We start from the raw sequence: 10,293 nt of genomic DNA, 5'->3' as shown, positions 1-10,293 counted from the left end.
GCAGCAAAAGAAGAAGAAGAAGCAGAAGAAGAAATCTCGTGATCTTCTTTCTTCCTCCCACGGGCGGGTAATTATTACAATACACGCGCTCTACCCTCTCCCTCTCCCTCTCTTTCTCTCTCTCTCTCTCTCGTCCCCTCCATTGGATAAAAAGGCCCCGAACAGAACAATTATTGCCATTCTCACACAACACTACATCTCTCTCTAACACACACACACAGACATTCGGACGGTTGCTGCAATGTCGTCTGATTACCTGGTGGAAGTGGTACGCTCCCCCCCTTCTTCCGTTCACTCCATTTAGGAATTAATCGGGATATTATGTACATTCATATCGACATATACATTTATAGACACTGATGTACGTCTGTCTCGAACGTGTGCGTGTGTATGTATGCCTTATGAACGTGTATGTATATGTAAAAATACCTATGTTTCACCAAAGAAAGTGTATATCTGTATGGGTTTGGTTTAGGTAGTTCGGCAGCAGCAATTTGGATTTCTATATAGGTTTTGCTATCTATAATGTTTCTTATTGACTGATGAGCTGGATCGGCCACACCAGGGTCTCATCGAAGAAGAGAGGAATGGAACCAGAATCTTAACTTTAAACAGGCCTCACAAGCTCAATTGCATCACCCTTCCTATGGTATGTATAAAGAATATATGTTAAATATACCTTCTTTTTGTTGAAGGCATATATTCCACTCATGTAATTGTACACTAAAAAATGATGTGGATTAGTTCAAACTTCAAATAGTCAGTTTCATGTGTTTTTAGGTGAGAAGGTTGATTGAGGTTTATGAGAAGTGGGAGGCGGATGATGATGTGAAGCTGATAATCTTGAAGGTATTTAAGTTATATCAACATGCTCATTGTTAATGTTGAACTTTCAAAAATACTCCAGGATTAGGATAGTGGGGCAAATAAGTATAGTATATCATCTGGCTTTAAATGATAAACGTGAGGTTTGATGCACCATTGAAAGGAAAGCGATATGAAGTTTATATCTAATTGTTTAATTCTTTAAGAATTCTCATATATCAATCCATTATTAGCGTAAACATGCACATTTTGGTGCATCATTGGAACGAAAGCCATAATAGGTCTCTCAATGTGGGATGGTTTAATTGTTGAATTCTTTAAGTATTTGTGTATAGCAATCAATCAGGTAGTATAATGATGGGTCTTAATGAAGCAATCAACAGGGTACTGGACGAGCATTTTGTGCTGGAGGTGACCTCCGTATGTTCTATAAACATGGAAGAGAAGGTGTGATGTTTGGTGCTATCTTTAGTAGAAATTTCAATAAAAAACAATATGCTTGATATATAAATATATATACTTATTTATTTACTGTAAACTTTCTAGATGATGGAATGTGCCGAGAAGTGGTTTACAAAAAATATTGGCTGGATTTTCATCTTCACTCATATAAGAAGCCAGTGGTAATGATCTTTCTTTAACTTGGGTCATTAATATTCATGGTCAGCGATTCTTTTTAGGCTATTTATATTGGTTTTTCTTTCTCTGCCCATTTTTCTTTTCTTAACATTTCCATAGGTGGCGTTGCTAAATGGGCTTGTCATGGGTGGAGGTGCGGGATTGAGTATACCTTGTCGATTTAGAGTTGTTACAGAGAAAACTGTGAGTAATTTGTTTATATACGCTCTATAGACACATGTGTAAGGTTTAGGTAGATAGACTATAATGGTAAAAGGGAATGTTTGTTGGTTATTTTCTTTTACTTTTTTATTTGATTATTGATTGATGATGGCATCGTAAAGGTTCATGTTGGTTAGAGTAATCATCAAAATGCTTGAAAGTTGATGGTTTACTTCTCTGATTTCCTCTGTATATTTGTGACCAGAGCTGGTGTTGTGCATTAATGGAATCGATTAAAGACTGATAATTAGTTTGGGAATCACATACCTTAATGGAGTTAACTAGGGTAGAAATGATCCAAACTGGCTTGTAACCTCAGGATCAAGAAATCCTGAAACTTAAAAACTTTCACAAGTTTAACGTGACACCAGGATTCCAGTTGTGTATGAAACTACTACAACCTATTTGGTTTATGTCATGCTCTCTGTCTTTTAACTGATTTTATTTCTAATTTCAAAGTTCTTCAAACTGTTAATGCTACATGAGACCCTGTCATTGATGTTTCTTCAATGTTTCCTAGTTTAGCCTATGCAAACTTTGTGATCAAACATTTCTATTAAATGGAATCAACTGGCATTTTTGGGCCATTTGGATGATGAAAAAGCAGATTATTGCCATAAATTAGTGACCATCAAACTATATCATAAATTTTCCATCAGGTCTTTTCAATGCCAGAGGCTGCCATAGGATTTCATACAGATGTCGGTGCCTCATTCTTTCTTTCGCATTTGCCGGGTTATGTTGGTAAGTTGATGAAAGAGACTCTACTTCATGCTATGCATAATATTTGTGCTCCTTGAGATGAACTTATCATGTTGTATAGATATGCACTCAACATATTTTTGTAGTTGTTGACTTTGGTTCTCTATTTATTTATTTATTATCATGCATCTTTCATTCTCTCTGACACTTTTACTTTATTTAACCTGTAAGCTTAAGAATTCTGGTCTTATAACTGTATTTATGTATTTATGTTTGTGTGTATGTATACACAACGAGAAATCCTCTTTTTTGCCAGCCTTGGTGTAGTATTGGTTAATTTTAGTTTGTATTCCATTTTAGGTGATTATTTGGCAATAACGGGTGCACGCATTGATGGAGCAGATATGATCTCTTGTGGCCTTGCAACTCACTTTGTCCATTCCGAGGTATCATAATGCTCATTATATGAAGTGAACCGTTGATTCCATGCGTTTTTCCTTTCAATAACTATGACACCATGGTCATTGATCTAGAAACTACAAGAACTTGAAGAATCACTTGTAAATATCAACACCTCAGATGAGTCTAGTATTTCAGAAGTGATTGCCAAGTTTGCGTCAACTGCCAAGATCGGAGAAAAGAGTGCGCTTCACAAGTATGGTCCTTCAAACTATTGTGTTATCTAGGCATTTGATGATCTTTGTTCTACTCATTGGTAAACTATATATTCATGTTAATCAATATGAATACTACTGAGGCAAATGATTTTGATACCAAGCGAAAGACATATTCTCACTTGGGTATACTTTGTTGGTGTTACAGCCTGGATACTTTGAATGGCATCTTCTCAAAGGGCAGTGTAGAAGACATTCTTGAGGCCCTTGTGAGTATTTGCTTTTACACATTTTGACTGATGTGAATGCTGTTAGAATATACTCATTGATAACCTCTAGTAACTAGCTAACATAACATGATGTATTGCACTTTGAATGGCCTCCATATGAGGAGAAGCTATCGGTGCATCGTGGCTTGAATGCCAATGAGATTGGTGCAGCTGTAGATAGTTGTGAGCTAATCCCTACCATATTTGTGGGTCTGGGGCATTGCGCTCCCCTCAGGGGCTCTGCCTCTGAGAAGCTGTTTTATACTATTTCCTCGTTACTACTATGGCAGTGGGATGAACTGAGTTCATAGGTAGTGGCACTTATGTACCTATCTGCCAAATATTAGGAAACACTTACCTACCCACCAAACCACCTATTACACGATGATCGAGGGAGGAATCTTGAGTCGAGTATAAACATACTAGTAGCACTTTTTTGGAAAAGCTTTTAGTCGTCCAGATCTCCATCTAAAATCTACTTTGTGATCACGCTGGTGGACACCATATCTTTATTTGTCTATCATGCATTTTCTCTCTACATTCTTTGCTACATGAACACCACTTTCCATCTTCTCATATTCTCTTACAAATTCATGTGATGCGTGTCCATGAAAGTGTTGACATTAACTTTTAATTTCCTGATTATACTGTAACGAATTGAAAGTTTTGAGAGTGGAAAAGGGAGGGGCTAGTACTATGTTATAATTAACAGTCTTGTGGGAGAGTTAAAGCAACGTGAAAAATAGTTTCCATTGTTGTTTATTGAATTTTTTTTCCTGTTTTTGATGCATGGAAAAAATATTTTGAAGTGCCAAGGATTGTTTATAAAATGCCTAGGGTTGGTTGATAGTCATGGAGTGTCGTTGGATGCCAAACAGATTGCAGAGAGCTTGAAGTCTGACGCGGAATGGATAAAAGAGTCGATCAAAGTTCTGAAAAGGTCTTCACCAATTGGTGTTAAGATGACCTTTCGATCTGTAATGATCTCACTCTCTTCTCGAACTCAATAAAATGCTGAGAATGCTTTGTTTTCTTTCTTCCTATTTCCTGCGATTGTTACTAAGTACCTCATATTTTTCTGCATGCCTTCAGGCTCGAGAGGGAAGAACTCAATCTTTTGCTGATGCTGTGCGCAAAGAATACAGACTTACGATGAATGCACTAGGCTGTTTAGCTTCAAATGATCTGTATGAGGTATGCTTCAACTCTCTAATATACATATATTTACAGATATATTTCTATCCCTCGAACCCTTGGTCTCTAAACAACTATTAATTTTTATAAGAGGTATATAGCACATAACCATATTCAATTAGCTTTGTTTTTTGAGGGAGGAACCTTGAATTTGGATGCAGGGCATACGTGCTGTTGTAATTGAGAAAGACAATGCTCCAAAGGTTTGATTCTCTAATCAATATTTTTTACATTCACATGGGCAACTACTTGTTAATAAATAATATTTTAATATTTTTGGGTTTTCTATATCGTTAGTGGGATCCTGTATCCTTCATAGATGTCACGGAAGAGAAGCTTGACCCTGTTTTTAAAAGTTTTGAGAATCCTTTAGAAGAGCTTCAACTTCCTGATGGAGAAAATATACCAAGGTAAACCAACTACATGGCCTCACATTTCCTTACCTTTACTCTGTTGCCTCTTTACGATTGAAACTCATAACAGAATGAAAGAAATGCTGCTTACAACTTATTTTCCCCTTGTGTTATCTAGATGGGGAGGAAAATATGAACGAGTTTAGCAATATTATGCATTGTGCCACTGTTGGAGTCTAATAACATGGGAATCAAAATCTGAAGTTTCTGTGTTGACCATCAGTATAATGAGTATAACGTGGAAGTTGAAACCCAAAGATTTTATATCAGCATCACAAGTTATTCATGGACTAAATGATTGATGGCAGCAATAGCTTCTGTTAATTTTTACAAGATTTGAGAGGCTTTTTTGACTCATGTATTTAAATGCAAACTTTTTTCGCAATACATTCATTCCTCTTACCTCTTTCACCATACCATGAAGACGAAATCTTACATCATTCTCTCATAAGTAAACATCACACAAATTATGAAAATATGTTCTTTAATGTCAACTTACATAATTTTCTCATGAATAAAAGTTTGACTATGGTATGAATTATGAAAATATAATGCCTTTAATTTCAAACTATACTCCAATGAAATTTTAGCAATGTAATAAAAAGAATAATGACAAAAACAATCATCTTGACTAAGCTACCACGAACTTAAGAGGCATGGGTGTATTTTCTTTTCAACTTGAAATGGTGTCACAACACTACACAAGCATCATGAATTAACAGAATAAGGTTTTAACGAACAATGTTCTTTCACTTATTGTTAATAATTAGGTAATTAACTAAGGGTTAATTATTATCTAATTATGTGAGTAGTTAATCACGTATGTGATTAAGCAATAGAAGACTATGTGATATGTGAGTGAGTGTGTGTGTGTGTGTGTGTGTGAGAGAGAGAGAGAGAGAGAGAGAGAGAGAGAGAGAGAGAGAGAGAGATACACTTATGAACGCCACAATGGGGGATGATTGACACAAGTCTAGCTTAAAGACTTTTTTATATTTATAAGCATAAAGTTACAAAAATACCCACAACGAGGTATATATAGATCTCATGTGCAAGGGTGGAGAATATAGGTACAAGAATATAAGTCCTATATTAAATGAATTTGGTAGTGGAGGATCTAGAATGTATCCCATTCAAGTTCAGAATCCTTTTTAAGGCTTTATAGTGAAAACTTCTAACTAGATTCTAGTTATGTAATTACTAAGTTACATGGTTGACCAAATGACTAAACCTAGTTGAGCTTGATATCTCAACACTTGCATTGTAATAAAGTGGCAACTCAGAGAGTGAAAACCGCATGGGTAATATAGGTGTGTTGGTGACCTCTCAATTCTAGTCATAGTAGAGATAGTTGTGAGATGAATAATCTAAACCTCAAGTTATACACATTATAGAGTAAATAAGATTGTACAAGAGATGAAGGAATGTTATTCCTATACATGATGGTTTGTGGTCACAAAGCTTTGAGACCATCAAAAGGTTGCCCAAATGGCTAATGTTTTAACTCAACCTACATGATTGGGTAAAGGTTGACAACATGGTAGCATAATCCACAATGAGGAAAACAATAGATTTAACTTGATATTGAACATTAACAAACATTCAACCTAAAGTATACTCCTAGATTACACGGTTGATTGATTAACATTTTTTATGCTTCAAGCTTATTCTGGAACACCTCACCCACGTGAATGGCCACAACTTTCTCTATTGCTCCATTTCTTATGTAGGTTACACACTTTTATCTAGCCATAAAATGTGGTCAAACAACCTTCTTGAATCAATTGATACTCAAATAAATGTTCTACCTATTCTGATGTTAGAACTTCTTCCTTAGCTATGCCTTGTTTGTCAATTAAATTGAGTGTAACGGCACATGTTCCTTTGCCGATATATATGGGCCTACTATAGCTTGAATAAAGTCATAGTAACGTAGTTACAAGTTCACTCATAATAGATCACTCTCCAACAAGAAACAAACCTTGAGAGAGTGCCCTCAATTAGAATTGATATGAAAATCATCTACACAATGAGGATAAGGAGTAGATAAAATAATTCCCTTGATCATATTTGATGTGGTATGGGTTCAAAGGTAGACTTTCTCTTTTAGTTTGAACGAAGACTCAATCTTTGAAAAAAGAGTATTGGTTGAGGAACTACAAAGAACTTCGGTGCAAAATGAGAATAGAAGACCAATATTGGTTTACATCAATACAATTGGGAACTCTCTTTCGAGAAAAAGATGCCCTCATTCAGTGAGGTGATGTTCTCGGAAATATTTATACAAGAGAACCAAGTCTCGAAAGGATAACAAGCATGCTCTATATTACCTAAAGATTTGTTGTGTCTCCCACAATTTTTTAACATTTCATGCATGACAACTTGCTAGGAAAATCGAGCACCCAAGAACATGTTTCCCAAGCACACATGGGTGGGACCCAGAATGGGTAGACCTACAAGATCTACTAAGCCAACTATTACTTGTCAATTGTTATGTTATCTTTTCCGGTGGTTCGAAATGGACACCCATCCACCCATGGTTTTTGTTATTTTCCCGAAATGCCCATTGGTCAAATCCTTGCAGCCGTAGGGAAGTACAAAAATCGAAGGGCATTTCGCGGTGAAATCATGAAAACTGAAGACCATTTCGCGGTGAAATCATGAAAATCGAAAGACATTTTGTGGGAAACATGCGAAATTTGGCACCGGCAGAAAAAATGGTCCGAGGGGCATTTTGTGGGCGAATCTTCATCTCCATCATCTCCATATCATCTCCATCTCCTTTCCTTTCTCTTTTTGAAGCAGTGTCAGTTGAGATGTCCTCATCAGTGTCATCGTCATCACTAGTTGGCAATGAGGGAACGCGAGCTCAATTGCCATCTCTGCCTTCCTTCAACCATATGAACTCGCTCTCCCACACAGACCAGAAGAAATGGACAGTATCCTCGTCAGAGCAGGCAGCCTCCTTGTCTCTCGACGAACAAAACTAGAGCTGTTCTCATCATCATCATCATCATCATCATCATCATCATCCGCAGCAGCAGCAGCAACAGGTGACGATGATGTAAGTTTGTATTGCTATATAATCATGAAGCATTATCTTCTCCGGCCTTTTCTGTATCCGCTATGAATATGTGCCTCTGTATCCTCTCCAAATTTTGGAGAGAGAGAGAGAGAGAGAGAGATTCAATGGACACAACTTTCAGAGATAATAGCTATATGGACTCAAATTTGATTTTGCATTTTCGAATTGCCCTTGCAGACAGTGTTGAATAGTGTTGAAGAAGGTGCGAAACGCTTATTTAATCGATTGAGAGGTAAATATAATCAAACCTTTTCCTTTCGCAAATATTTGTCAAGGTGCATTTACTACGTGTTTTGATAATTGATCTAATCTTTTGCTCCGAAACCAAATGCTTTTTTATTTTTGTTTCTTGTTCCCTTTCATAATTCCATTGATTTGTGAACTTAAAGGCTAAAATGTATCGTGTTGACATAGGCAAGATGCAAAAGCCATTGTCGGAATTATTGTCATCATATGGGCTTCCCAAAGGAATTTTCCCAAAGAATGCTACGCACTATGAGTGGGAGGAAAATTCATCAAAATTAACTGTCTTTTTGCCTTCAATTTTGGAAATGGGATTCAAAGACTCATCTATCGTGAGATATGCAATGAAAGTGTCAGGAACCCTTTCACAGGGAAAATTTATGAATATTGAAGGAATGAAAACAAAGATCTTAGTGTGGGTGAAGGTGACTTCCATAACGATAGAGGATTCAAATGCAAAAAAAGTGTGTTTCATGGCAGGTATGAGGAAATCTAGGCCTTGGGATGCTTATGATGTGGTAAGAGATGGGATTGAAGGAGAGGTTTTCTAATGCAATGGATGATCAAACCCTGAATTGCTTCCTAAATTGCTAATGTTTCTAGTGTATGATTGTTCAATAACCTCAAATCCTTGCATAAATGATTGTACCCCAATTCCTAATCCTTGCAATGTACAATTGTTCTGGAGACTATAAACTGTAAACCATAAAGGTCACACAAACGTGAAGATTCTAAGATGACTACAATTTGGATGCCTTGTTAGTAGGCTGCTCATTCATGGAGCAATTGTTTGACCAATATTTATTGGTAAATGCAACTAACCAGATTTATTGATCATGTATTCCAAGGTGATCTCAAACAACTGGTTTAATTCTTTTTGTACAAATAACCTAAATATTCAATCAACATCATTTCTTGCAGGTGAGCGCCTGTGTACTCAAACCCTCGTGGTCATAGTTCATTTTATGATAGTAGCTTGGTGCACATTTTTATGTCACAAATGCTATACACGTTCTTTCGCCATCTTATGATGTAGCTAAAGAGACTGTAAATCCTAAACAGATGGAGCCAGTTTTTTCATGCTAGGTACACAATTTGTATACCATACCAATGCTGAGATTGTATATGCCATTCTAATTTGTAATGTTGGGTAAGCTTTTTGACCTTTATAGGAAATCGTCTTGCTCCTCAACTTAGTCATATTTCTAGAATTCGTGTTGAACATTTACCACTGTTCGTGTCATCCATAACAAGGAATCAATTGTTTTGAACTCTTTTCAAAGTAAAATTTAATAGATGCTGTACCATGTAACACATTGCAAAACAGATATTGTTCAAATGTATTTCTAAATGAAAAATTAGAAGCGGTATCATTGGTTTAGTCACTATTTAATTGCCCATCAAACATGGATATTTGCCAACCATCTAGACCTTGATGACAAGAGCTTCCCTCTATATGAAAAAGAAAGTTGAGGGAGACGCTAGGTCTACCCTGAGAGAGTCTAGGTGAGGAGAAGAATGGGGCACCTAGAGTTGTGCTTCATAGGTTGTAGTAGGGCCAGAGCTCACGACCTGCAATCTTGCAAGAGATGAGGAAGAAGTGACAGGATTTCGATTTTTTAGAGTAAAAATATAGAACTTTTAAAGTCCAGTCAGAAAATACCCAATGAGACAAAATCCAACCCGTGGAAAGGCATAATTACATTGGCTTAAGGGCTCCGCCAAACAATGATCATAAACTCATGACATCTTTCCAAAGAAACTTTAAGCATTCCATCACAGGAGTCTAGCGACATCATTTGTCAAAGTTTGTTAAAACCATGCATAAATAATAATGTCCGAAAAAGGTTGGCTATGTGTTAATGGGCATTTTATGGCATTATGATGGGGGAGAATCTTTTTAAGAAAATGAGATGCATATAGTGAAATCCAAATATGGCGTTGTCGCAGCTGTATTAAATCTAGTTTTATTTTAGGTTTTAATTTTATAGAAATTCTGAACATGTTATACGACCCGAACAACAAACTTGACTGGCAAGCCAAGTTATTAGCACATCCTAATTCTGTATATACAAACAAAATGGTCCAGCTCAGTGGAAAGTAAGCGG

The 10,293-nt window shown here is 36.5% G+C and overlaps 2 protein-coding genes across 3 annotated transcripts; both read left to right on the top strand.

The window, feature by feature from the left end:
* Positions 1-131: 131 nt before the first annotated feature.
* LOC147870102 (ATP-dependent caseinolytic (Clp) protease/crotonase family protein) lies at positions 132-5,196 on the top strand. 2 transcript variants are annotated; one of them, XM_087336973.1, is made up of 15 exons: positions 132-268; positions 566-649; positions 781-849; positions 1,209-1,272; positions 1,372-1,448; positions 1,564-1,647; positions 2,325-2,409; positions 2,728-2,813; positions 2,901-3,022; positions 3,190-3,250; positions 4,129-4,227; positions 4,343-4,444; positions 4,606-4,647; positions 4,742-4,854; positions 4,976-5,196. In XM_087336973.1, exons 1-15 carry the CDS (start codon positions 242-244, stop codon positions 5,001-5,003), a joined length of 1,143 nt encoding a protein of 380 aa, XP_087193099.1. In that variant the 5' UTR covers positions 132-241; the 3' UTR covers positions 5,004-5,196. The 2 variants fall into 2 exon arrangements, with proteins under 2 accessions (XP_087193099.1, XP_087193108.1); XM_087336982.1 differs by lacking the exons at positions 132-268; positions 566-649 and having other exon boundaries at positions 784-849; positions 1,199-1,272.
* Positions 5,197-7,614: 2,418 nt separating this feature from the next.
* Positions 7,615-8,772, top strand: LOC147870101 (uncharacterized protein At5g01610-like). The gene is made up of 3 exons (XM_087336990.1): positions 7,615-7,921; positions 8,120-8,174; positions 8,357-8,772. Exons 1-3 carry the CDS (start codon positions 7,790-7,792, stop codon positions 8,734-8,736), a joined length of 567 nt encoding a protein of 188 aa, XP_087193116.1. The 5' UTR covers positions 7,615-7,789; the 3' UTR covers positions 8,737-8,772.
* Positions 8,773-10,293: the final 1,521 nt, after the last annotated feature.

Source organism: Azolla caroliniana, unplaced genomic scaffold (assembly GCF_043228905.1).
Source record: "Azolla caroliniana isolate FFs.n. ecotype wild unplaced genomic scaffold, voAzoCaro1.0.p SCAF_1, whole genome shotgun sequence".
NCBI classification, from domain to species: domain Eukaryota; kingdom Viridiplantae; phylum Streptophyta; class Polypodiopsida; order Salviniales; family Salviniaceae; genus Azolla; species Azolla caroliniana.
Note: the sequence above shows the minus strand (reverse complement) of the source record. Positions and strands in the feature narration are given on the sequence as shown.

What these genes read in the sequence shown, in the direction of transcription:
- LOC147870102 (XM_087336973.1), top strand. Translation starts at nt 242, where the DNA reads ATGTCGTCTGATTACCTGGTGGAAGTG. An exon ending in GCATTTGCCGGGTTATGTTG is followed by an intron (nt 2,410 to 2,727) that starts GTAAGTTGATGA and finishes ATTCCATTTTAG; the next exon opens with GTGATTATTTGGCAATAACG. An exon ending in CTTCAAATGATCTGTATGAG is followed by an intron (nt 4,445 to 4,605) that starts GTATGCTTCAAC and finishes ATTTGGATGCAG; the next exon opens with GGCATACGTGCTGTTGTAAT.
- LOC147870101 (XM_087336990.1), top strand. Translation starts at nt 7,790, where the DNA reads ATGGACAGTATCCTCGTCAGAGCAGGCAGCCTCCTTGTCTCTCGACGA. An exon ending in CAGCAACAGGTGACGATGAT is followed by an intron (nt 7,922 to 8,119) that starts GTAAGTTTGTAT and finishes TTGCCCTTGCAG; the next exon opens with ACAGTGTTGAATAGTGTTGA. An exon ending in CTTATTTAATCGATTGAGAG is followed by an intron (nt 8,175 to 8,356) that starts GTAAATATAATC and finishes GTGTTGACATAG; the next exon opens with GCAAGATGCAAAAGCCATTG.